Raw genomic sequence first — 27,779 nt, forward strand, 5'->3', positions numbered from 1 at the left:
CCCTCCTTCCTTGCCCCTGGTCTGGCATCTGTCTTCTTCCCCCTCCATGTGCAAGTGATGGGTAAATGCAAATGTTCAGAGAGTTGGCCTTAGAGTGCTGGTAAAAAAAAAAATTGAAAAATAGGACTTTAGAAGTGGTCCTTTGAATACTGGCTACACTTGTATGAGAGCCCATAAAATCCTGACTTTATAGAATGGTCAGTCACATTGGATGCTAATCATTTTGAATTTTCTTCTTCTTCTCCTTCCTCTCCTTCCTTAAGGTACATAAATAATCCTTAGAGGAAGGAGAAAAAGAAAATCCAAAACGATTAGCATCCAGTGTGACTGATTAGAAGTCGACTGCTTGAGTTTTGTAGGCTGGGTGCTTACCTGTCAGTTGCTGTGGCCCTCGGGGTGTGGCGGGCAGTCTGCCACCTTCACGAGCTCTCTCTCCGGTCTGGGCCCATCTTCGTTGCCCGGTAACCCCAGCGAAGAGGCACTGAGGCAGGTAATGGGTGGGAGATGGCAAAGCGTCCTGTTGTCTCCACAGTGACGGCCCGTAAGTGAATTGAACTCGGGCCGCGGGGCTCTAACATAGCACACACTGGCTTCCCTTCTCGTCCGAAACAGGCAAGAGGGTAGTGAGGGAATAGAAGGGAGGGAAGAAGACCTCACCAGACAGTTGGGGGGGGGAGGGGCGGCCAGGCCCGGCCCGGCCCTGCCCTTTTTGCTCCCCCCTAACGCTGGTCCTGGGGCAGGGAGACAGCCCATTCTCCTGCGATCCCCTGTCCCTTTGGCCCCACACACAGCTTCAGGACGCCGTCTCTGAAAATGGGACTTTTTGGCGTCCCGAAGCTATGCATGGGGACAATGGGACAGGGGAGCTGAAAAAGGGACAGTCCCGTTCAAAACGGGACGTATGGTCACCTTAAGGATGGAGCAAATATTCCATAAGACTCATGAGAGAGAAGAGGGATATGGTATAAGATTGAAGGAGGTTGCTGTTTGATCTGCAAAGATAAGGGTTAGAGTTGCGTTTTGAGAACCAGGATTGGGGCTGAGGAAGAGCAGGAGAATACAAAGAAGACGAGAAGCATGATAAAGTGATGAGATGCTCTGAAAAAAATGGAGCTGGCTGAATAAGAGGAAGAAAGCAGAAACTCCAAAATAGAGAGTTGCGCGGGGACAGAAATCCCAACCCGTCCCCGCGAGGAATCCCTCCGTCCCATACCATCCCTGCAAGGAATCCCTCCGTCCCCGCCCGTCCCTATAAACTTCAGAAATAGTTATTTCATTTAATTATGCTACTGAATTAGAGTATGGTAGAGACCCATTTATAAATAAGCAAAGACACTTTATTAATTTGGAAATATTAATTGGGAAGAATACATACTTTGAAAACGGGTTTCTACCAGAACCTCTAATGTCCCCATTCCCATGCAACTCTCTAATTCCCACCAGTAACAGCAAGGGTCAGCAACAGTAGAAATAAACCCAGAAATGGGTTTCTACCAGAACCTCTAATGTCCCCATTCCCATGCAACTCTCTAATTCCCACCAGTAACAGCAAGGGTCAGCAACAGTAGAAATAAACCCAGAAATTAATTTCCTTTTCTTTTAAACACAATACAAAGACATGTGTTATAGACATTTCCCAAAGCTGACATATTTTAGTCAATAAATTCTGGTTTTTACTTTTGTTGTTTGGATTTATTTTTCTATCTATGTAAAGATCAATATCCAAGCGACCGAAATGCAAGGGACCTGGGGAGAGGAAGAAGCGATATGGATTGCTCTGAAAAGAGAAGATGGAACTTCTATCTACGTGGGTGTAGTCTACAGACCTCCGACTCAATCGCAGCAAATTGATAAGGATCTGATTGTGGATATCCAAAAGTTTGGAAGGAAAGAGGAGGTTCTGCTGTTGGGAGATTTCAACCTGCCGGATGCGGACTGGAATGTTCCGTCTGCGGAATCGGAAAGAAGTAGGGAGATTGTGGATGCCTTTCAAGAGGCTCTGCTCAGACAAATGGTGACGGAACCCACAAGGGAAAAAGCGATATTGGATCTGGTCCTCACAAATGGAGAGAGTATCTCAAATGTTCGAGTGGGTGCTCACCTGGGTAGTAGCGATCATCAAACGGTTTGGTTTGATATAACGGCTAAAGTGGAGAGCGGCCGCACGATACTTAAAGTCCTAGATTTCAAACGTACGGACTTTAATGCAATGGGAAAGTACCTGAAGAAAGAGCTGTTAGGATGGGAGGACATAAGAGAAGTGGAAAGACAGTGGTCTAAGCTGAAAGGAGTGATAAAAATGGCTACGGACCTTTATGTGAAGAAAATCAATAAAAACAAAAGAAAAAGGAAGCCGATATGGTTCTCCAACCTAGTGGCTGAGAAAATAAAGGCGAAAGAGTTGGCGTTCATGAAATATAAAAAAACCCAAGAAGAGGAGAGCAGAAAAGACTACAGGGTGAAACTGAAAGAAGCCAAGAGAGAGATACGTTTGGCGAAGGCACAGGCGGAAGAACAAATGGCTAAAAATGTAAAAAAGGGAGATAAAAATTTTTTCAGATATATTAGTGAAAGGAGGAATATAAAAAATGGAATTGCTAGGCTAAAAGATGCTGGGAACAAATATGTGGAGAGTGATGAGGAGAAAGCAAATGTGCTAAACAAATACTTCTGTTCTGTGTTCACAGAAGAAAATCCTGGAGAAGGACCGAGATTGTCCGGCAAAGTTACACGAGAAAATGGAGTAGATTCTGCGCCGTTCACGGAGGAGGGTGTTTATGAGCAACTTGAAAAACTGAAGGTGGACAAAGCGATGGGACCAGACGGGATCCATCCCAGGATACTAAGGGAACTCAGAGAGGTTCTGGCGAGTCCTATTAAAGACTTGTTCAACAAATCTCTGGAGACGGGAGTGATTCCTGGGGATTGGAGGAGAGCGGATGTGGTCCCTATTCATAAAAGTGGTCACAGGGATGAAGCAGGAAACTACAGGCCGGTGAGCCTCACTTCAGTTGTTGGAAAAATAATGGAAGTGTTGCTGAAAGAAAGGATAGTGTATTTCCTTGAATCTAATGGGTTACAGGATCCGAGGCAACATGGCTTTACAAAAGGTAAATCGTGCCAAACGAACCTGATTGAATTTTTTGATTGGGTGACCAGAGAGCTGGATCGAGGACATATGCTAGATGTAATTTATTTGGATTTCAGCAAAGCCTTTGATACAGTTCCTCATAGGAGGCTGTTGAACAAACTTGAAGGGCTGAAGTTAGGACCCAAAGTGGTGAACTGGGTCAGAAACTGGCTGTCGGACAGACGCCAGAGGGTGGTGGTTAATGGAAGTCGCTCGAAGGAAGGAAAGGTGACTAGTGGAGTCCCTCAGGGTTCGGTGCTGGGGCCAATCCTGTTCAATATGTATGTAAGTGACATTGCTGAAGGGTTAGAAGGAAAAGTGTGCCTTTTTGCAGATGATACCAAGATTTGTAACAGAGTAGACACCGAAGAGGGAGTGGAAAATATGAAAAAGGATCTGCAAAAGTTAGAGGAATGGTCTAATGCCTGGCAACTAAAATTCAATGCAAAGAAATGCAGAGTAATGCATTTGGGGATTAATAATAGGAAGGAACCGTATATGCTGGGAGGAGAGAAGCTGATATGCACGGACGGGGAGAGGGACCTTGGGGTGATAGTGTCCGAAGATCTAAAGGCGAAAAAACAGTGTGACAAGGCAGTGGCTGCTGCCAGAAGGATTCTGGGCTGTATAAAGAGAGGCGTAGTCAGTAGAAGAAAGAAGGTGTTGATGCCCCTGTACAGGTCATTGGTGAGGCCCCACTTGGAGTATTGTGTTCAGTTTTGGAGACCGTATCTGGCGAAAGACGTAAGAAGACTTGAGGCGGTCCAGAGGAGGGCGACGAAAATGATAGGAGGCTTGCACCAGAAGACATATGAGGAGAGACTGGAAGCCCTGAATATGTATACCCTAGAGGAAAGGAGAGACAGGGGAGATATGATTCAGACGTTCAAATACTTAAAGGGTATTAACGTAGAACAAAATCTTTTCCAGAGAAAGGAAAATGGTAAAACCAGAGGACATAAATTGAGGTTGAGGGGTGGTAGATTCAGGGGCAATGTTAGGAAATTCTACTTTACGGAGAGGGTGGTGGATGCCTGGAATGCGCTCCCGAGAGAGGTGGTGGAGAGTAAAACTGTGACTGAGTTCAAAGAAGCGTGGGATGAACACAGAAGATTTAGAATCAGAAAATAATATTAAAGATTGAACTAGGCCAGTTACTGGGCAGACTTGTACGGTCTGTGTCTGTGTATGGCCGTTTGGAGGAGGATGGGCAGGGGAGGGCTTCAATGGCTGGGAGGGTGTAGATGGGCTGGAGTAAGTCTTAACAGAGATTTCGGCAGTTGGAACCCAAGCACAGTACCGGGTAAAGCTTTGGATTCTCGCCCAGAAATAGCTAAGAAGAAAAAAAAAAAAAAATTTTTAAATTGAATCAGGTTGGGCAGACTGGATGGACCATTCGGGTCTTTATCTGCCGTCATCTACTATGTTACTATCAAGTTGGTCCTAGTTTCTATTTTATGCTTTCCCATCTTATATAAACCCTTCTGTTGCTGTCCACTCATGCCCAATTCTCCTTTTTAATTTTAGCTGGCAGGCATTAGACCATTCCTCTAACTTTTGCAGATCCTTTTTCATATTTTCCACTCCCTCTTCGGTGTCTACTCTGTTACAAATCTTGGTATCATCTGCAAAAAGGCACACTTTTCCTTCTAACCCTTCAGCAATGTCACTCACAAACATATTGAACAGGATTGGCCCCAGCACCGAACCCTGAGGGACTCCACTACTCGCCTTTCCTTCCTTTGAGTGACTTCCATTAACCTCCACCCTCTGGCGTCTGTCCGACAGCCAGTTTCTGACCCAGTTCACCACTTTGGGTCCTAACTTCAGCCCTTCAAGTTTGTTCAACAGCCTCCTATGAGGAACTGTATCAAAGGCTACTTTCTACTTCGTGTCAGTATCCAATCAAAAGTCAGCTTCTATGGAGCCTTTGGTAGGGAGATGAAGAAGCACTGTTCTGAGAAGATCCCTGCACGCTGCTCGTAACTGATACAAAGCCTTCCCTCCAGGGAAAGACTTCCGGGTCAGCTATTTTTGGTGTGTTGCAGGCAGGAAATGAAGACGAGCCTCTCAGCTTGAGCTGCCTCCAACTCCACGGGATCCCCGCGACTCAAGGTGGCATCCCCACGGGATTCCCGTGACCCGAGGAGGCGTCCCCACGAGATTCCCACGATTTGAAGGGGAAACCCGCGGGATTCTTGTCATTCCCGTTCCCGTGCAGCTCTCTACTTCAAAAGCAGAGGACAGAGAAGGAGAGAATGGTTGGTTGATTACAAGAAGAAAAGTAAAGAATGGGCCTTGAGGCCTATAGAAGTAGGGAATAAAATTGAGAAGAGTTGGCATTCTAAAGAAAAGTGCATTGTAGAAGAATCGTAGGAAATCCGAGAGGATGATATGACTGGCATCTTCCGTAACCATGGAGTATATAGGATAACTAGCAGTGGAAGCCCAAATTAATCTGTGTAAACCTGGGAGTCTCCACAGAGGATACATGACAAGCAGTGGGTGGAGCTGGGAGCAATATACACGTCTTCAAACCTCCCAATCTCAACAACAAAGCAAGTGACACTAGGAGATCCCTTAAAGAGCATCCAATAGGTCTTCCAACTTACTCCAAGTGTGAAAAGAAATGGTATAGGTATGGCACCTCTTAGCCATTGCTATCTCCATCTTTCCCATCATTATTAAACGATTTACCCATGCAGTGTGAGAGGGAGCCTCTGCATTTTTCCAGTGGTTGGCAATGAGGCATTTCGTTGCCGCCAAACCCCATCTTATAATTTTTGTTTGCCAAGTACGCTCCCTGTTATTATATAATCCCAAAAGACAACTCTGAGGAGATAGAGCAACACATTCACCCAGACACTTGGATAGTGTGCCAATCACAACTTTCCAGAAGGATTGGATGATCCTGCAATCCCACCAGATATGCATAAAAGATCCCACATGCAATCCGCATCTCCAACATTGATCAGACACTCCAGGAAACATTCTATGCAGACGGTCTGGGGTATAATACCACCGTGTTAGCACCTTATAAGCATTTTCCTGGACCAAAGCACAAGAAGATGCTTTATAAGTCTCCCTACAAACCGTCTCCCATTCTTTAGCAGACAACCTTGATTCTAGGTCCCTCTCCCATTGTTTTTGAAAAGAGTAATTAGCAGGTGAGTATCCCCTCTTATATTGATATAACACTGACAATGGTTTAGGAACCTTCTGCAGCAACAACCAAAGATTTTCCAGAGGTTCCCTATCAGGTTGTAGTCCAGAACCCCAACTGAAGAGTATATAGTTTTATTTCCTTTCTGAACATCTTGTAGTCTGGGGTTGTTGTCAATAGGTTGGAGACTTGGTTGTCTATCTTCGCTGCCTGAGTGGCCAGTAGTCCGTTGTATAGTTTTTTCCGTTTTACTTCTTTGATTGGGGGGTAAGTGAATGGGGTGTGTGTTTTTCTATGCCTGGTAGAGGTGGTTTGGATGAGGCGGTCGTTTAGGTAGGTTGGGCTGTCTCCATTTATAGTTTTAAATAGTATACAGTAGAATTTAAATTGTATTCTTTCCTGGATTGGAAGCCAATGAGATAGGGAAAATGTAAAGAAAAGAGAGAACCAGGAAACTCTGATCTACAGTGATAGAAAAAGTTAATTCAGGCAAGTTTCTGTTGTAAAGTGATTTTATGTCTATATTTTTCTTGACTCTAGGGTGAGAAAATCTTTTACTTGATCAAGCCTACTGCTGAGAACCTGACCCTCTATGAATCTTGGAGCTCTTCAGTTACACAGAGTGAAGAGTTTTTTGGAGACAAGGTGGATAAGTGCTACAAATGTGTTGTGAAGCAAGGCCACACCCTGTTTGTCCCTACAGGTGAGCTTTATGTTCTGTTCTTATAGGCATCTTGAGAAATTTAAAAGTGCTTCAGTTTTTAGCTGCATTTTTGTATCGGTAACCAGGATGAGAGAAAACTGTGTTAAAAAAAATTCCAACTGCCTTTTATTGAAATTGTTTTTCTGCCGTAAAGTTGCTGTTGGTTGGGTTCAACTGCTGTATCTCAGGACACACACATTAAGAAAAAGACATGTTCTAGCTTTCCTGTCTTCAAAGTGAATGCAGAATTAGTTAAAGCATGGCTATATATTACTTTTTGGATATGGGTTTTCTCTTACTATAGAGTTTAGCTGTGGAATTTGCTGTTGGAAGAGAGCCAATCCATTTAGCTTAAATCCATGGGTTTAGTATTCAGTTTTTTTAAGAACATAAGAATTGCTGCTGCTGGGTCAGACCAGTGGCTCACGCTGTGGCCCTCTGGTCAAAGACCAGCGCCCTAACTGAGAATAGCCCTACCTGCGTATGTTCTGGTTCAGCAGGAACTTGTCTAACTTTGTCTTGAATCCCTGGAGGGTGTTTTCCCCTATAACAGACTCCGGAAGAGCATTCCAGTTTTCCATCACTCTGTGGGTGAAGAAGAACTTTCTTACGTTCGTACGGAATCTATCCTCTTTCAATTTTAGAGAGTGTCCTCTTGTTCTCCCTACCTTGGAGAGGGTGAACAACCTGTCCTTATCTACTAAGTCTATTCCCTTCAGTACCTTGAATGTTTCAGTCATGTCCCCTCTCAATCTCCTCTGTTCAAGGGAGAAAGGGCCCAGTTTCTTTAATCTTTCACTGTACGGCAACTCCTCCAGCCCCTTAACCATCTTAGTCGCTCTTCTCTGGACCCTTTTAATTCATTTTTTTTTGTCTGAGATGAGATAGACTATAAATGAGGTTGAAGTGTAGATGGAAGAATGAGTTGAGGATTATTCTTACTGGATAGCAGCTGAGTGCCAGCCTAGCTAGAATACCACCATAGTCAGCAGTGCCCTCAAGGAAACCCAGTACATACTTTGGTGGTGGGGTTTTTTTTTCCATCTCTTCAGGAATAGCTCTTAAAGCCAGTTTAGCAGGAACTTGTCTAACTTTGTCTTGAATCCCTGGAGAGTGTTTTCCCCTATAACAGCCTCCGGAAGAGCGTTCCAGTTTTCCACCACTCTCTGGGTGAAGAAGAACTTCCTTACATTTGTACAGAATCTATCCCCTTTCAACTTCAGAGAATGCCCTCTCGTTCTCCCTACCTTGGAAAGGGTGAACAGTCTGTCTTTATCTACTAAGTCTATTCCCTTCAGTATTTTGAACGTTTCGATCAAGTCCCCTCTCAGTCTCCTCTTTTCAAGGGAGAAGAGGCCCAGCTTCTTCAATCTCTCACTGTACGGCAACTCCTCCAGCCCCTTAACCATTTTAGCCGCTCTTTTGAAAGCTAAAAACATTTATTTTTTGAAGTACTTTAATTTTATTGAGCATTGTTAAAATCTGCACTGAACCAAAACTTGGTAGTTGTGGTATAGAAACTGCTTTTCAGGTATCTACCGTGACTATTTTGAGTTAAGTATGACTACTGTTAAAAAGCAGACTTGATGAGTTGTATAGCTCTGCAGGAATGTCATTGTCTCCAGACAGTTTCACTTGCTTATTCTTGCCTTGTAACTTTATTTTCATTGCTTCAGGCTGGGTTCATGCTGTCCTCACATCTCAAGATTGTATGGCCTTTGGAGGAAATTTTTTGCACAACCTCAATATTGACATGCAGCTCAGGTTAGTCTCTGTGATATCTATTTGGAAAAGCTCTGTTCTATTTCAAGTTTCAAGTTTATTAGGTTTCTTGATTAATCGCTTAATCAGACTTCTAAGCGATGTACAAATTAAAATTTACATTTTTAGGTGACAATACAATAAATAATAATAAAACAAAAAGACTGAATTACACTCAATTTAACATATTCACAACATTAGGTAAGGAGGAAAGAAATACAAATCTTTAAAGTAAAGAGAGAACACTAAGGGAAAATACAGAAGGTTAACAAAATAAATATAATACAAATAGGATGGGGTTAGCTAGATAATAAAATTAGTTTGCATAGGCATCCTTAAAGAGGAATGTTTTTAAGTTACTTTTAAATTTTCCAAATTCTTTCTCTTCCCTTAAGAATATAGGGAGGGCATTCCAAATCTGTGGCGCAGTAACTGAGAAAATAAATTGTCTTCTAGTATTTATAATTTTCAGTGAAGGGATAGACAGTAGGTTTTGTTCATTGGATCTTAAGTTTCTCCTTGTAGAATATGGAATTAGTAGTTTAAATAAGAAAGCGGGAGTCTTATTGTAAATGGTTTTGAAGGTAATTATACAAAGTTTTTATTTCCCTTCCATAGAGCCTTTAGTTAGCTCTAACATCCATTTGAGATTTGCACAGATTCTATTTCAGTATTTTTTTTTTGGGGGGGTGTCAGTATTTCAATTCTGCGGCCGTCAAAAACGGATCTCTTGAACATCCTTTCTCATTCACAGACATATAGTTATTGCTGGCAAGATAGTACTTTAAAAACCAGGTGAACTCCAGGGTGAAAAGAGAGAGGTCTTAAGGAAGGATTGCTATTAGACACTTAAGGGCAAAATTGTATAAGAAGACATATTCTTTCCTAAGGGACCTTCGGTTACAAGGGGGCACCCGCTCAAACTCAGAGGAGGGAGATTTGGTGGTGACACCAGGAAGTATTTCTTTACAGAAAGGGTGGTGGATCACTGGAACAAACTACCGGTGCAGGTGATCAAGGCCACTAGCGTGCTCGACTTTAAGAATAAATGGGACATCCACGTGGGATCTCTACGTGGGTCGAGAAGCACTCTGACTTAATGGGGTGGGACAGTAGAGTGGGCAGACTTGATGGGCTATAGCCCTTTTCTGCCGTCATCTTTCTATGTTTCTGTTCAGCGTGATTCAAGTAAAATTGGGTGCTGTTTAATGAATCACACTGAGTGGGACCTATTTTGGAGGCGCCCAAGAAATAGGCCAGCTCTAAGCACAACTAAAAGTTAGACGCCTAGCTGAGCGCGTAAGCACGCTTAAGAGCAGTGACTCTGCGACAAGGCGCCTTACGCGCATAGCGCCTCTTTTTTTAAAGGCTGCCTAAATTTTTAGAGATGCCTTCTTACAGAATCACACTTTCTTCATAGGCGTCTATGTTTCAATCAGTGCTGATTAAAAAGCTCAATTAAGCTTGTTGTTCAATTTAGATAGGCACCTATCTAGTTGTGCGCCTCTGAAATGGGCCCTGGTTACAGAATTTGGGCCTTAGTGTTCTATGACCCAGATGCAGAATTCTCTTGTAAATATACTTTGGCCCTCTTTTACTAAAGTGCGGTAGAGGTTTCTACCACGACCCGGAGCGCTTATAGGAATTCCACGAGTGTCGGAGCAGCGTTTAGTATTCTGGGCCGCAGTAGAAACCTAATAAAATTCCACCTCTTAAAAGATCACACACTGAGTTTCTATACTACTTTTTTAAGACATCCAGCTCGATCTTAAGAGTGTAGCATTTACTTCGCACCGTATTTGTTTTGGGGTTTGACTGTGTTGCTGCTTGGGTTGTCTTTAATTTGACCTGCATATTGAACCATTGAGCTAGTGCATCTGAAAGTTCTGGAGCATGAATGTGTACTGTTTCTTGAATTAACTTGTCCAGGTGTTATGAGATGGAGAAAAGGCTGAAAACGCCCGATCTTTTCAAATTTCCTTTTTTTGAAGCCATCTGTTGGTTTGTGGCCAAAAACCTGCTGGAGAACTTGAAAGGTAAGACTCTTGTCACTGGAAGGCAATGTAGGCTTTGTGATTTGGTTTTAGAAAGGTTAGGACATTAGTATCGACTTAAGTGCATACTTCACTGTATATCCTGTCAGCATTCAAAAAAATCCCTTGGAACAGTCTGTCAGAAAGAAAGCCTTGATTGTAACCTCATTTTACATGTGTAATGTACATCCAATCTTTTGCGGCGAGTGCCATCTATAATAATAATCCTCTAAGCGCGCATGCGCACTTAGGAAGATGTAGGGTCCTGACATGTGCTGTGTCTTTCCTTGGCTGTATTCAGTGGCTTGAGGCGCATGCGCCAGTTTGGCGCATCGGGCGACACGGAGCAGCGCGGGAGGAGGGCTCATGGTCCTGCCGCCGCTGCCGCTCCTGTTCAAAGCGGCCTGCACGTCGCCGACTCCCCCCCCCCGCACCAACCGCTGCCGCTCCTGTTCAAAGTGGCCTGCTGAGGTTCATGGCCGGCTGTAGCGAACCTCGCAGGCCGCTCTCCACATGGTAGCACGTTCCCTCTGACGCGATCGCGTCAGAGGGAACATGCTACTGAGGTGGACAGCGGCCTGCGAGGTTCGCTATAGCTGGCCGCGAACCTCAGCAGGCCACTTTGAACAGGAGCGGCATCGGCAGCAGGAACCATGGATGGAGGGAGGTGAAGAACGGGAGGGGAAGAGGAAAAAGAAGGGCCATGGAGCAGGCAGGAAAGGGTCTATTTTGGTGAGAGGGTTGTGCTGAGTGCAGACAGCAATCAGGTGGGGGAGGAACAGAAGGGGGCCACGGAGCAGGTGGGCATTGCAGAACAGGGGGAGAGGGAAAGGGGGCTGCTTTGGGGGGAGGAGTGTGCTCGGGGCAGATAGCAGTCAGGTGGGGAAGGAACAGAAGGGGGCCATGGATCAGGTAAGCATTGCAGAACAGGGGGAGAGGGAAAGGGGGCTGCTTTGGCAAGCAGGGGGGCCAGGGAGACAGACAGACAGAAAGAAAGACAGACAGACAGGGGACCAGGGAGAGACACAGACACAAAGAATGCCAGACAGACAGCATCCAAGGAGAGAGAGACAAATAAAAAAAAAAACAGACATACAGACATCTACTCTGGACGGCGGGACGAAGGCAGTGCGGAGCGCTGCTGGCAGTGGCTGCCAGGAGGAGGGCTTTGAGCCGCAGAAGACTGTCCCCAAAGCCCCTGCGGAGAGTCGGGCCAACCTCTCCTTCCTCACCGAAGCCGAAGAAGCTGCAGCTGGGGCAGTCGGGGCCTCCCCCGCCGTGCCCAATACACCCAGGCCCCGCTCCCTCTCGCGCTCTGAGCACTCACGATTGGCTGAAGGGTGTTGTGCTGGTGCTGCAGGTACAGGGGGCTGCTTTTGTTGGAGAGGTGTGCTGGGGGCAGACAGCTTTGATCTGGGGGGAAGACAGAAGGGGGCCATGGAGAGACAGTCAGGGAGAAGGAAAGGGGTTTCTTTGGGGGAAGGGGTATGCTGGGGGCAGACAGCTTTGCTCTGGGGGGGCGGGGGAATGACACAAGGACACAGACACGAAGAATGACACACAGGGGGCCAGAGAGACAGACAGAAAGTAAGGCAGACAGCCAGCGTCCAAGGAGAGAGAAACAAATAAACATAGACAGACACAGCGGCCAAGGGGAGAGAGAGAAAGAAAGAAAGACAGACACACACATCTATTCTAGCACCCGTTAATGTAACAGGCTTAAAGACTAGTATGTATAATAATCTGTTTATTTGTTTGTTGGTATTTATTAACTGCTTTTCTGAAGATTTCACCCAAGTCTGTTTCAGTTCATAGGTTAAAAAAAACTAAATATTAAAAGAATCATTTGCAAAGTGGGACAGAGCAACTTAATAGAACTAAATTTGTTGCATCTGTTTTGGCTTTTTATTACCTCCCTTTTCCAAGGATAGAACCTAGGTCAGAACACCAAGTTCAAAGCAAGTAAATCATTCTGATGTGGTCTGACGATATGTGTGATGCCTGTTTATCGAGCCTCTTTCACAGGCTGCTTATGTGGAGCAAACTGAAGCCATGAAAGAGCCTATCCAGCTTTTTATTTTGCTTTTTTGAGACAAATCAACTTGGAATTATTGAAACTAAACACCTAGTCTAAATAAAGAGCAGATTGTGTCATATTTAGTTTTTCCTTGGTGGACCTGTCTCTAGAAGGGCATGTCATGGCGATATTGGTGAGATCAGTCTTTACGGAAGAGTTCAGTCTACCCATTTATATGTGACAATAGGTTTAGTTAATCTGTTTTGCAAAATGTATTTGAGATCTAGTATCCAAGCTTTGGCCTGTTTTTGTTCTTTTCCCACCTTTTCAGTTTTTTTAATTTAAAGGCAACCAGAAGTTAGGAGTTTCTATCAGTGAGGATAATTTTACTTGTCCTTGGAGAAAATGAAGCTTCTTAACTGTACCAAATGTTCTCCAAAAAGAGCAAATGCAATTCATCACAAAACCTTCTTGACTCCCCAAGGAGTTGATTTCTCCAAAATTGTAGCCATATTTGGAACTGAGGTGCCAATGCCATGATACAGGACTGACTTCATGTGCTCGGAGCTTAAGTCCTCTGAGTCGCTCCCATTTCATTGTCATTCTTTTCATTTATTTATTTATTTTTTTTATTTATTCAATTTTTTAGCCCGTCCTCCCAAAGGATCCCAGAATGGGTTACAAAGTACATCCATAATAATCCAGACAGAACAGAGATGACATAATTTACATAAATTACAATATAGACATGACAAAAAAACATATGCACTAAGTAGCATCTGGTGAGATTAGGTGGCGGAGATGTGTTGACTGAGTGACATTTCTGGGTGAATGACTTTAAGGCGCTGGGTTTGTAAAGAGGAAGGTTTTCATGGCCTTCCTGAAGTTCCAGAGTCCATCTAGTGATCTGACAGATGGGGGGATGGTGTGACAAAGTTTGGGTATGAAATATGAGTGGGAGCAGCCAGAAGATATAGTCAGTAGTTTTTCTCCTTGGGACCTCAGTGGTCGCTTTGGGAAGTAGATTTGTAGTTTAGTTTTCATGTAGTATGGAATCGTTTTATGGAAGGTTTTGAAAGCGAGGACCAGGGCCTTGAAGGTGCAGCGTTTTTGAATGGGCAGCCAGTGCATGGAAGCTAATGCAGGGGTAACATAGTCGCGGATGCTTAGATTTTTCAGAAGGCGAATTGCAACGTTTTGCACCCTTTGGAGGCGGGAGAGAGTTTTGGTAGGCAGGCCCACTAGTAGAGTGTTACAATAGTCTATGTGGGATAGTACAAAAGCGTAGAGTAGTTGGGCAAATTCAGGTTCTGCGAAGTATGCACATATGGTTTTTAGCTGACGGAGGTAGTAGAAGGAGGTTGATACTAGTTTGGATACGTGATCTGTCATTGATAAGTTAGAGTCAAGAGTTATTCCTAGGCTGCGGACGTTGTCTTTGGGTGTAAGGGTGTTTGTGGCCCAAGAAAAGGACGGACGGGGGTAGACGCATAGATCTTTGTGGATCCAGGGACCACATTTGCCCTTCGCCAGTCCTCCTGTACCACTTCTGACTCTAGAGACTCATTGAAAAGGTCAGTCAGTGGAGCCACCAGAACTTTCCTAAGTTTCTTATAAAGGGGATTGAGGGATATAGATAGAGGGGGTACTATACAGGTCAAAATGTCTTCAAAAGAGGATCATTTGCAGGTCACTGACCTGGGGGGCCGCCGCGAGAGCGGACTGCTGGGCACGATGGACCTGTGGTCTGACTTGGCAGAGGCGATGCTTATGTTCTTATGCTTATGTTCTTATGTTCCTTCAGCACCCTAGGATGTACACCATCCGGCCCCATTGCTTTGTCTTAGCTAAGTTTGTTTGGTTGGTTCTACCAGTAGAAGGAAACTAACAAAGGCATAGAATGTTTAGTACTTTTCAAGGAGAAAACCAGCTGTAGTATTTTGGGTGAAAATGGTGGCATTGGTGAGGGTTGCAGAGAAACTGCAAGATCTGAAGTGTTGCGAAGAGCTAATATTGTAATTGTTTCAGTTGTATGTCATTGCGTTGTGGTAACGGACAGGAAAATTATTTTAATTGCTATGTGCTATAAATTTTAATTGTATCATTCCTCGAACTTATGCCAAGGGATTTTGTAATCAAGTCTAGTACAAAAACAATATGATAAAAATTAACAAAGTCCTTTTGAAATAGCCAAAATAAGGTGTATTTATTTATTTTAAAAATTTCTAGGCGGTTCACAAAATATCCACATACATAATAGCTAATACAGCACAAAAGGGGGACAAATCATCAAGAATTGAAATGCACAGTGATTCCTCAAACAGGACATGTCAAACCCCCCAAAAAAGCATTAAAAAAACAATTGCATTTTGAGGAGCTTCCTAAAAGATCCTCTGTCAGCACATTGGCCTTGAACAAAGCAGAATTTTCGGCTGAGAAGTAATCATCTTACTCTTAAACTACTCTGGAATTGATGACAATCATTGCAGTCTTATAGTGTACTCTGAATGCTAATGAACCGAGTCATCATCCTGAGAAGGCTCGACTCGGTTTGCAGCAATTAAATAAACCGAAGATAAGAGCAAAATTTCAAAAGAATTGAGGCTCCTTTCACAAAGGTGCGGAATAGAGCGCGCACCAGCTGCTACCGCCGCCTCTTGAGCAGGCGGTAGTTTTTTGGCTAGCGCACCTTCGTAAAAGGAGCCCTTAGTTTTCAAAATGTTTGGCAAATAGACTAGTTTTTAAAACTTTACAAACCAATGCTCCGGCATTTATAGATAGACTCTTGATCCCTTATGATCCCCTTAGAGCAATCGGGTTATCAGGATTTCCCCAATGAATTTGCATGCACTGCTTTCAATGCATATTCATTGAGGAAATCCTGAAAACCCGACTGGAATACGGCTCTCGAGGACCGGAGTTCCCTACCCCTGCCCTAGAGCATTAAGATCATCCACTCAGCATACCCTTAATGTCCCATCCCTGAAGATAATTGGCTCTCGTCGCACCCTTATTTTTTCAGTAACCGCTCCTTTGATCTGGAACTCTCTTCCTCTATATTTAAGAGCCGAACGAAACATGCAGAAGTTCAAGAGCAGTTTAAAGTGTTCTCTTTAAGGTTGCATATAACTGCTAATTAGTTATCTATCTACTTTAACAATTTCAACTGTGTCTCATTTCCATTCCATCAATTCTTAATTATTTTTTTATTTTATTTCCCATTTCCTATAAAAAAATTTATTTCTGCCCCCTTCTCCTATTGTTTCAATGGCTTGAGTTTGTCTATTTAGTTCTGGTTTGTCCTACAATTTAATACATAGAGAAACATAGATACATAGAATATGACGGCAGAAAAGGGCTATAGCCCATCAAGTCTGCCCACTCTAATGACCCACCCCCCTGACTTTACTCCCTTAGAGATCCCACGTGAATGTCCCATTTTCTCTTAAAATCTGACACGCTGCTGGCCTTAATCACCTGTAGAGGTAGACTGTTCCAATGATCGACCACCCTTTCTGTGAAGAAGTATTTCCTGGAATCACCTCGAAATTTCCCTCCCCTGATTTTCAGCGGATGCCCTCTGGTGGTCGAATGACCTATAGGACAGAAGATATCATCTTCCACCTCGATACGGCCCGTGACATATTTGAACATCTCAATCATGTCCCCCCTCTCTCTTCGTTCCTCTAGTGAGTACAGCTGCAATTTATTTAGCCTTTCTTCATACGTGAGATCCCTGAGCCCCAAGACCATCCTGGTGGCCATTCGCTGAACCGACTCAATTCGCCGCACATCTTTCCGGTAGTGTGGCCTCCAGAATTGAACACAATACTCCAAATGAGGTCTCACCATGGATCTGTACAGTGGCATTATCACTTCAGGTCTCCTGCTGACAAAACCCCTACGGATACAACCCATCATTTGCCTTGCCTTGGAGGAAGCCTTTTCCACTTGATTGGCAGCCTTCATGTCATCACTAATGATCATCCCTAAATCACGTTCCGCCGTGGTCCTAGCCAAGGTCTCACCATTTAGCGTGTAAGTTCTGCATGGATTTCCCTTACCCAGGTGCATTACTTTACACTTTTTAGCATTAAAGCATAGCTGCCAAGTCGATGACCACTGTTCCAGTAGTAGTAGGTCCTGCATCATACTGTCAGGCAAAATGCTTTTGCCTACTATGTTGCACAGTTTGGCGTCGTCGGCAAACAAAGATACTTTTCCTCTAAGCCCTTGGGTCATATCACCTATGAATAAGTTGAATAGAATCGGGCCCAAGACCGAGCCATGTTTGTCTTCCTGTAATTTTTAAATACTTTGTTCAACGCTTTGTACTGCTGGATAAGCGTTTAATCAAATACTTTGAATAAACAATAAACAATTTACAGAAAAATTGAAACGAACTCAAACTCCTTAAGAAAAAAAAGGGAGATCATTCCGGAGTTGAGAGAGTTTAAAGATCAAAGATTGACTGAAGATCTTGACTCCTTTAATCCCATTTTTAGAAGGAAGGGAGAGTTTTTAAATGGTTGGATACCTCTTGCAAAGGAGAATCGGTAAACGTTCCAAAATAAAGGACTAAGAGGATGCTACTGCCAGCTATTGCGATTTCTGAGGCCAAATAAACTCACCACTTTGTTAGGACAACCTTCTTTAAACCATGTTTTCTTCAATTTAAAACATGTTGAGAATCTTTTGCTTAATGACACTGTTTACTTGAATTTGCAAGCTGATTTAGAGAGGAAGTGGAGCACCAGATCTACACATATCAAGTCTAGGTGCCTAAAATTTGCTGAGGTTTCAGCCGTGCTTAGGTTCCTAAATTTTAGAAAGATCTGTGCTGGTCCCGAGTAGGAAGAAATTTGAATCACGCAGACCTAGGTACCCAGTATGATGTGCAGAATAGATTGCACCATACCTCAAGCTAGTGGTAAATTCATGATCGGATAACTTTTCACCTAAGGGCTCCTTTTACAAAGGCGCTTTAGGGCCCTAACGCACGCTAAAATGTCATGCGCGCTAGCCGCTATTGCCTCCTCTTGAGCAGGCGGTAGTTTTTCGCTAGAGCGCGCTAATCTGGTGCATGCGCTAAAAATGCTAGCGCACCTTTGTAAAAGGAGCCCTAAGTATTATGAGTAGAGCAAAATTCTGTCAAGTCATTTATTTTTTTTCACGTTTCCATTAAAAAGGAAAGATAAGATTTTTTTTTTTTAAATAAATTCTTTATTCATTTTAAATCATAAACAAGTGTGCAATAATATATCCATTAAATTTCAAAGTAACACTTGAAAATCTTAATCATATCATCAAGAACAAAAGAATATATCCCCACCCCCCACCCTACTGAAATTAAAATTCATGAATCATTTTCAAACAGGCAATAAGTGTACAGAAATACAATCATTATACTTTCAATACAACACTTAAACATCTTTCCAAATCATCTAAATAAAAATATTAATCCCCTCCCTCCCGCCCTACCTAAAGAAATAAAAACAAACTCTCAATGGAAAATATACCACCCCCACCCCCCAATATGTAAAATATAATCTCCCATAAAAAGTGATGTCTACTCATTACAATATTTTTCCATTGGCCCCCAGATCTTTATAAACTTATTGTAAGTCCCTTTCTGCGTAGTTTTTTTTTTTTTTTTAATGGCTTTCAAATCCCAGGCATTCTATTACAACTTAAATGGGACACTTGAATTTAGATATTTATAAATATCCTTTCCAGGTCAAAACCATGTACAACCTGCTATACTACAGAAAACAACACTCCCCAACAAGAGTGAAACTGCCTTTAGAACTGGGACAAAAATACTTTATTTCAAAATATAAGACCCGATACGGCCAGAGCTGAATGCCAGACATGTAGTAAGGAGAGTACACGTCGCTACCAGTTCCAACAAATTTATTAGGATTTTATTTACTGCCTATCAAGATTATCTAAGCGGGTTTTTACAATCAGGTACTCAAGCATTTTCCCTAGTGGGCTTCCAATCTATCTAACGTATCTGGGGCTATGGAGGACTGAGTGACTTGTCCAGGGTCACAAGGAGCAGTGCGGGGTTTGAACTCACAACCCCAGTGCAAGAGCCGAAATACTGGCCATCTTATAAAGATGTTGAACAGGATCGGGCCCAAGACCTAGCCCTGCGGCACTCCACTGATCACCTCCGTCGTTTCAGAGGGGGTGCCGTTCACCACCACCCGCTGAAGCCTACCTCCAAGCCAGTTCTCAACCCATTTTGTCAATGTGTCACCCAATCCTATAGAACTCATTTTGCTCAACAACCTGCGGTGTGGTACGCTATCGAAAGCTTTGCTGAAGTCTAAGTATACGATGTCCAGGGGCTCCCCAACATCCAGCTTCCTCGTCACCCAGTCAAAGAAGCTGATCAGGTTGGATTGGCAGGATCTCCCCAAAGTAAATCCATGTTGACGGGGATCCCGTAGATTCTCCTCGTTCAGGATCGTATCCAATTGACGTTTGATTAGAGTTTCCATCAGCTTGCTCACTATTGATGTGAGACTCACCGGTCTATAGTTTGCAGCCTCCATCCTGCAACCTTTTTTGTGGAGTGGAATGACGTTAGCCGTCCCTTTCTCTGTATGCAACCTGCTATACTGACATCCATCCTATTGCATATTAAAATAACAATAGTATGTAAACATAACACAAATCCCAAATTAAATGCGCTGATAACCTTGGTTTATGAGCATAATTTGTTCCAAAAGCATGTTTGTAATCCAAAGCACTCGTATAGCAAAGCAAATTTCCCCATAGGAAATAATGGAAACTCAGACAATTCGTTCCACAACCCAAAAACTTTAATATAAAATATACTGTGCGTACTTGTATTGCAAGACCTCGCTCATTTAGAACAGTCACTGCGCTCGTTGTGTATTGAGATTAGGTGGGATCTCAGGGAATTGGGCCACGGGCAGAATGAGGGAATGTGCAAGGGTTGTATTGGGCTAGGGTATATTATGCTGCGTGCTTGAATTACGCTTAATTGTTGCGTTCAGCTGCGCTCAGCAATGTGTGCACTGTGATGACGTGGTGCACGTCAAGTGCTCGTATTGCAACACTGGGCTCGTTGATCAAGTTAAAATTTTATCAAACATTTTGCTCGTCTTGCAAAATGATAACTTATAATAATAATAACTTTATTCTTATATACCGCCAACAATCTTGCGACTTCTAGGCGGTTTACAATAAAGAAACTGTAAATACAATCAAAGAAACTGTAAATACAATCAAAGAAACTGTAAATACAATCAAAGAAACTGTAAATACAATCAAGAGAAACTTTACGTACAGCGAATTAAAGAGTATAGCAGTGTATATCTCGTACAATGAATTAGAGAGTATAGCAGTGTACGTCTGATAACATTAATAATGTTAACGTCAGTTTGTGTGTTGCAAGGCCAGGAAGTGCCAAGTTGTTTACACAGAAGTAGAAATATTCCGTAAGTTCATAGAGTGTTCATACTTAGTGAATAGGGGTTGGGGTTAACAGACTCGCAGACCAAGTTACTCGCAAGCCAAGGTTTTACTGTACTATAATAACACATTCAAACAAAACCTGTGAAACGGCACTTACTGAGAAGCAGGAGTAGACTGACCATTGGAGCAGCACCTGGGGGGTCTACTCTCATTTTTAATAGGTGATTAGGAGGCTCAGATTAAGCTCTCTGCCCCTTGTTTGGTTGCATTTTGTGTTAGTTTTGCAATGAAGCAATTATTCACATTTCTTTGCGCCCCACCTAAGAGTTGGACATTTTTATTTTTTAATGTATTTGCTCAGTTGGTTTTAGTTTTCTGATTATGCTGCCTATTACATTCTGATGTTCAATATGTGTGGGACATGAGGTTTTGTAAATAAAAAAAAAAAAAATGTATGAATCGGGAGATGCAAATGGAGTAATTGCCCTGGGCTCCTAGACTATGGGAAGCCCCATGCTTACGGGTGCGGAAGATGCAACCTGTTGCTGGGATCCCAGGCAGAAATTTAGTACCCCCCCCATGTTTTCAAGCCCAGTGTCCCAGTGTGAAAGGCAGGCCAGAGTTGGCCCTGAGTTGCGCTTTATTGAGGAAGAGGTGTGTAGCCTTTCATGGCCACTGGGAGGCAGTTTGTAGCACTCGAGAACCAGAGCTTTTAGGTCTCCCAGATGATCTTTTGTATTTTCATTTATGCCCTGTAAGGGAGAATGGGGGTTTAAGGCCGTGGGAGGATCCTAGAGCTCTTTTAAGTTATACCACTGTTGCTTGAAGGGGCTTTCTTTTTTCCTTTAAGACTTTTAATGTTTCCACAACTAGAAACCTGCAGAGTTCTGAGTCTTGGAGAGCGTGGCATAGTGGTTAAGCTCCAGCCTTAGTACCCAGCGGTTGTGACCTTTGCCATGTCACTAAATCCTCCACTGCCCCAGGACTTGAGCCCGCCAGGACAGAAAGGGAAAATGCTTGAGTACCTGATTTGTAACTCATTCTGAGCTTCTTTGGGAGAACGGGCTAATAAATAAAATATGCATTGCTTTCCAATCACTATGTTCCCTGGAAAATATCAAAAGAATGTAAATAATCATTGATCCATGGAATTTATATGTCTGTTTTACCAAATGGTTCTATACAAATTATGGTAAATTCCAGTTAAATTGCAATAATTTCTGGTTAAGATTAGAAGCATTCCATTGAAGATATGTTACAGTAAGTTCCAGAAAATTACTGTAAATTCTAGTTCATTAATCATAGAAATTAAAAACTATATAAGACATTAAATTCTACTATGTACCAATTAGAACACTATAGTCACAAAACTTGAATAGCCCTAACCCAGGGGTAGGCAATTCCGGTCCTGGAGAGCCGGAGCCAGGTCAGGTTTTCAGGATATCCACAGTAAATATGCATGAGATAGATTTGCATCTCAAGGAGGCAGTGCATGCAAATCCATCTCATACATATTCATTGTGGATATCCTGAAAACCTGACCTGGCTCCATCTCTCGAGGACTGGAATTGCCTACCCCTGTCCTAACCCATCATAATAACATCATTAAAAGATAAAAAGAGAACAAATTCTTAAGTTTAGTGATGAGCTGTAAATTAGCTACCGGATGCAAACAATCTCCTTGGGTTGGGGGGGGGGGGGGTTCTCATTAAAAATGTCCATTTAAACTGTAGATGTGACTGCCTGCAAAACTATATTGTATTTTTTTTAAAATCCGTAATCCAGTGCTGCTGTCTCTCTTTCAGAGCTAAGGGAAGATGGGTTCCAAGCCCCCGGCTTCTTGGTGCAGGGAGTGAAAGCTTTGGTTGCTGCATTAAAAGTATGGATGAGGAAAGAGGTAAGTGCTCCGGAGCTACATTGTGCTATGCTTTTTTATATTGTGGAAATTAAGAACCATAAAAAAATATTTTGATCCTTTATCGTTCAGACTATTGGTGCAGGCATTAGTTTTATCTATTTTAGACTATTGTAACATCATCTATTTAGGAGCACCCCAAAAAATTCTAAGGAAATTAAGGATAATTCAGAATACAGCTGTTCGATTGATTTTTGGTTTAAAAAAGAATGACCATATTAGTCCATATTATCGTTTACTTCATTGGCTGCCTTTGGAGGCAAGAGTATTATTCAAATTTTCCTGTATCTGCTTTAAGTTGGTATCGGAATTGTCTCCAGCTTACCTTTTTCCTCATTTTGTGTTGCATAGACCATCAAGAGAAACTAGAAACTTCTGCTTATTTGCTTATCCCAAAATTAATGGGTGTAGATATAAGACCTTCTTAGATAGGACCGTAGCATTTCAAGCTGGTAGACAACAATCTTGCTTAGGTATATGTATTCAGCAAGCTATGTTATCGGAAATTACTTAATTGTTCGATAAGTTTATTATTTAGTGAGTTTTATTATTGAAATTCTATTTTACAAATATTTGTATTTTTTACTGTATTATTGTATTTCGCTGATTGTCCACCTCTTTTTAGTGTAAACCACCTAGAACTTTTGGTTATGGCGGTATAAAAGAATAAAGTTATTATTATTATCAATAAGTTACTATTCATATCTAGATTGTCATGGATGAACACAGATACACAAAGCAGATTCCTCTAGAAACTTTGATTCTCATGTACCCTGTTTGGAGACAGAACGAATACCAGTTCTTTAGCATCCCTCCAGATTGGCACAAAAACGGATGGGATTACGCTCCACTGCCAGCAGGGGGAGACTGAGTCACTAACTTTTAGCTACAGTACAAATGGGTTGTGCAGTCCCTATTACAATCAGTCTTTTCTCAGTCTCCAGCAGGTGGAGTGATAAGCTTGTGCAGTCTGTGCTGAGGTTTGTTTTGGGCTTGTTGGATCTGATTTAGTGAATCTTTCTTGTCCCTTTGTTGTCCAGACAGAGCTTGGGGGGTCTTACTGACCTTGGGGGAGGGGGGGCGTTTGGATTGCGATGGGGTTTTTAGGGCAGCAGGAGAGAGTGGGCATCTCTTCTGTTGTTATTTTATTTTTGGTTTTGTGTTTGTTTGTTTTTTAAAGTGTTAACCGCGTTTTTTCTGCACATGTGCCCATCGCTATCACCAGAGAAAACCAAAAAAACTGTGGAGTGACGATGTTCCTAAATGGACTTTATTTGAAAGTATCAAAGTTCCAAAGGTACACTAAAATCATCCACATAAAATAATTCCATCCACATAAAAGTAAATCATCCACATCAGATGGAATTATTTTATGTGGATGATTTTAGTGTACCTTTGGAACTTTGATACTTTCAAATAAAGTCCATTTAGGAACATCGTCACTCCACAGAGTTTTTTTGGTTTTCTCTGGATTTTCTTCTTTGTGGATATTTTGGGGTAAATTCCTTTTGTTTTTTGCTCATCGCTATCACCAGTCATGGGCACATGCAAATTTAGAGAATCTTTGCTGCTGTCCGCTGACCTCATTTGCATGCAAGATTTTTTTTTTTTTTAAACCATGGTCTCAGTTTTTTAGATTCAGTATCAAAACGGCTGCATTAGCAGACTGTCGCTTTTTAACACGGGTTTTTGAGAATCCTGGCCTGAGTTTCCTGCATAGCATCCTCTGCCTTCCCTGAATCTTTCTTCTCCCTGTGTTCTGATTGCCTCCCTGTGTGGGCAGCTGGGCTTAATTTATCCTGTTGGGTCTCTTGCTTTATCTTAGCACCCGGGATATCCTTGCGCTTTTCCGTCCCTCCCCCTTTCCTTAACCCTTGCTGTGTCATATTTTTGGCAAAGGGTTTAGCAGGAGTGCTTGTATTGACTTATAGTGATAAATGGATAGATATGTAGATGATATACCATTATTATTTTTTTATACCTGAGCTGAAGAAGGCTCTGCCTTCAGAAGTATATTGAAAATTACGTATATTGTTAGTCTAAGAAGGAAAGGCATCACTGTTTTTACCTCTTCTGTTTTCTTTATACAATTGGATAAGAAATTGAATACAGATTCAGACCGTATTGCTTCAGTATCAACCTTTTCCTAATTTGCCCTTTATTCTGAAATGTATTAGAGAGGGCTCTGGACCCCTTGCTGAACTTTCTGAATAAATCCAATGTGTCGCATCCAGAGCAGTTCAGTTTCTGAAATATAGAAAAATAAAGGCAGATAAAAACCAAAAGACCTATCTAGTCTCAATTATCATAAAACATAATCTGTTGTATTGTAAGTGAGATAATAATAATTTTATTCTTGTATATCGCCAAAGCGATAGTAGTTCGAGGTGGTTTACAATAAGAGGAGCTGGACAGTCAGCAAAGATAGGTACAAAGTAAATTTTTAAAGTACATGAAGCAGATACAGGGAAAAGAGGGCTGGAACATGCTGCAAACAATCAGCGATAATAGGCGCACTGGACAGTCATCAATACATGTAGGCAGAGAACAGAGCGGGAATGAGAGATCGTGGTAAAAATCAGATGGAGTAAAGCGATAGGGCAAATTGGTTGAACAAGTTTGTTTTTACTAGTTTTCTAAATCTTAGATAGCATGAAGAGTGCGTTATTAAGTTGCTCTGCCAGTTGTTCATTTGGCCTGCTTGGAAAGCAAGTGTTCTGTCTCGGTATCTTTTGTATCGGCAGGCCTTTATTGATGGATGGGTGAACATGTGGACTCTGCATGTAGGTCTGCTGGGGCAGTCCAAGCAGATGAATGATGCTTATAATCTAGATACAAGTACTCTGAAAATAATTGTAAACAACACAAGGAATGTCAAGTCAAATGCAAGGCGTTAATAAGGGAGGGGAAGAGAAATCTTGGAAGATTGTGCTGGAAGCAAAAACACAGTAAAAACCTTTTTAGGTATATTAAAAGCAAGAGAATCAGCTGGACTGCTAACCAATGTTTCTCAAATCGGTCCTGGAGTACCCCCTTGCCAGTCAGGTTTTCAGGATATCCACAATGAATATGCATAAACTCGATTTGCATACACTGCCTCCATTTTATGCAAATTTCCTTCATGCATATTCATTGTGATTATCCTGAAAACCTGACTGCAAGGGGGTACTCCAGGACCGAGTTGAGAAACACTGTGCTAGACGACTAAGGGATAAAAAGGGGCTCTCGGGGAAGACAAGGCCATAGCGGAGAGATTAAATTAATTCTTTGCTTTGGTCTACACCGAGGAAGGTGTGGGGGAGTTACCAGTACCAGAAATTGTATTCAGTTCTGATGAATCGGAGAAACTCATACAAATCTCTAACACTGGATGATGCAATGGGTCAATTTGACAAATTGAACAGTAGCAAATCACCTGGACCAGATGGTATATATCCCAGAGTGTTGATAGAATTGAAAAATAAACTTGCAGAGCTATTAGTAATTTGTCATTTTTTCTTAAAAAACAGCATAGTACCAGAGGACTGGAGGGTAATCAATGTGACGCCGATTTTATAAAGGGTTCCAGAAATGATTTGGGAAATTATAGACCAGTGAGTCTGATGTTGGTGACTTGCAAAATGGTAGAGACTATTATAAAGAACAGAATGACAGAACATATACATGGGGCAAAACAAAAAAGGTCCACCAAGATACGTATACGTAAGCATGGATTAATGAGAGAAAGCCAACATGGTTTTAGTCGAGGGAAATCTTGCCTCACCAATCTACTGCATTTCTTTGAAGGGTGTGAATGAACATGTGGATAAAAGTAGATCGGTTGATATTGGGTATTTGAATTTTCAAAAGACATTTGACAAAGTACTTCATGAAAGACTTCTGAGGCAATTACAAAATCATAGGATAGGAGGTAATATTACATTACATTACATTACATTAGGGATTTCTATTCCGCCTGTGCCTTGCGGTTCTAGGCGGATTACATTGTAGAAGATATCTGGACATTTCCAGTAGAATTACATTTCAGGATAGGAGTATATTACAGTAACAGTAAAGAGTTATGATACTTCAAGTTCACAGAAGATAATACTTGTCACATAAGTTATTACATATAACAGAAGATAGTGTATTTTGCAGAGGTAATACATGGCAACTCGATCGTTTAAATCTGGTGTAAAGTAGAAGAGTTACATTACATTTTAGGTCACAGACAAAGAGATAGTATAGATGGGTGTTTCCGAAGTCGTTGGTTGGGAACTCATTGGGTGGTGGTTAGAGTGATGGGAGATATTTTTTGAACAGTAGTGTTTTTATTTCTTTGCGGAACTCTTTTATGTCTGTTATTTTGGTCAGTAATTTTGAGATGTCAGAGTCTATTTTAGCTGCCTGTGTCCCCAGGAGGTTGTCGTATAGTTTCTTACGACAAGTTCCGTTGAGTGGTGGATAGGTGAAAAGGTTCTGTGTTCTCCTTCTTCTTGGTGGTTGATAGTGATGAAAACGATTAATTAGGTAATTGGGTGCCGTGCCATGGGTTACTTTGAAAATGAGACAGTAGAGTTTGAATTGTGTTCTTGCTTTTATTGGTAGCCAGTGAGATTCTAGGTATGCATTGGTAATGTGGTCGTATTTGCTGAGTGAGTATATGAGTCTGAGGGCTGTGTTCTGGATGGTCTGTAGTTTTTTTATTGTGTTGGTCGGGCAAGGTAAGTAGAGGCTGTTGCAATGGTCGACAATACTTAGCACAAGGGATTGGACAATGATCCTGAATTGGTCTTTGTTAAAGAATTTCCTGATTTTTCTTAAATTTCGCATTGTGAAGAATGCTTTTTGGGTGACTTTTAGGATTTGTGTTTGCATTGTGCAACATCTGTCTAAATGTATTCCTAGGATTTTAAGGGAGTTCTGTATAGGGTACTTGATTGAGTTTACTTCCAGTTCTGTTAGGGATGGTTTTTTGTCCTTCTCTAGTAATAAGAATTTGGTTTTGTCAGAGTTCAACTTCAACTTGTGATCTGTCATCCATTTATCCACTGTTTCTAATGTAGTTTTCAAGCGTTCTGTGGAGATTGGGTTGTGTATGTCGAATGGAAGGAGGATGGTTATGTCGTCTGCGTAGCTGAAAGAAGTAATATTTTGGGTGTCTAGGGTGGTGCCTAGGGAGGATATGAATAGGTTGAAAAGTGTGGGAGAGAGGGGAGAGCCTTGTGGTACTCCACATGGATTGGACCATGGTTCTGATAGAATGTCTTTAGATTTGACTCTGTATGTTCTAGTTTTAAGGAAGCCTTGGAACCAGTTATGAACTTTACCTGAAATTCCTATTGCGTCTAGTTTTTGGAGAAGAATGGAGTGGTCCACTAGATCGAATGCAGCTGAGAGATCAAATTGGATGATTAGCAGTCTATTTCCTTGGCTGAGGTGAATTGAGAACTGGTTGAAAGACAGAAAACAGAGAGTGGGTTTAAATGGTCAATGTTCTCAATGGAGAAGAGTAAATAGTTGGGTTCCCCAAGAGTCTCTGCAGGGACCGCTGCCTTTTTAACATATTTATCAATGATCTAGAAATGGGAATAACTAGTGAGAGAATTTGCTGATGACACAAAGT

The 27,779-nt window shown here is 42.1% G+C and overlaps 1 protein-coding gene across 3 annotated transcripts in view; it reads left to right on the forward strand.

Moving 5' to 3' along the window:
• KDM7A (lysine demethylase 7A) overlaps nucleotides 1-27,779 on the forward strand; it is a 141,003-nt gene that overhangs the window by 64,893 nt on the left and 48,331 nt on the right. For all 3 annotated transcript variants that reach the window (XM_033950912.1, XM_033950910.1, XM_033950911.1), the window contains exons 7-10: nucleotides 6,834-6,996; nucleotides 8,673-8,760; nucleotides 10,687-10,793; nucleotides 22,065-22,156. In XM_033950912.1, coding sequence (XP_033806803.1) covers nucleotides 6,834-6,996; nucleotides 8,673-8,760; nucleotides 10,687-10,793; nucleotides 22,065-22,156 — 450 coding nt within the window. The remainder of the gene's footprint in view (nucleotides 1-6,833; nucleotides 6,997-8,672; nucleotides 8,761-10,686; nucleotides 10,794-22,064; nucleotides 22,157-27,779) is intronic.

The sequence above is a fragment of the Geotrypetes seraphini genome, chromosome 7, assembly GCF_902459505.1.
Source record: "Geotrypetes seraphini chromosome 7, aGeoSer1.1, whole genome shotgun sequence".
NCBI lineage: Eukaryota > Metazoa > Chordata > Amphibia > Gymnophiona > Dermophiidae > Geotrypetes > Geotrypetes seraphini.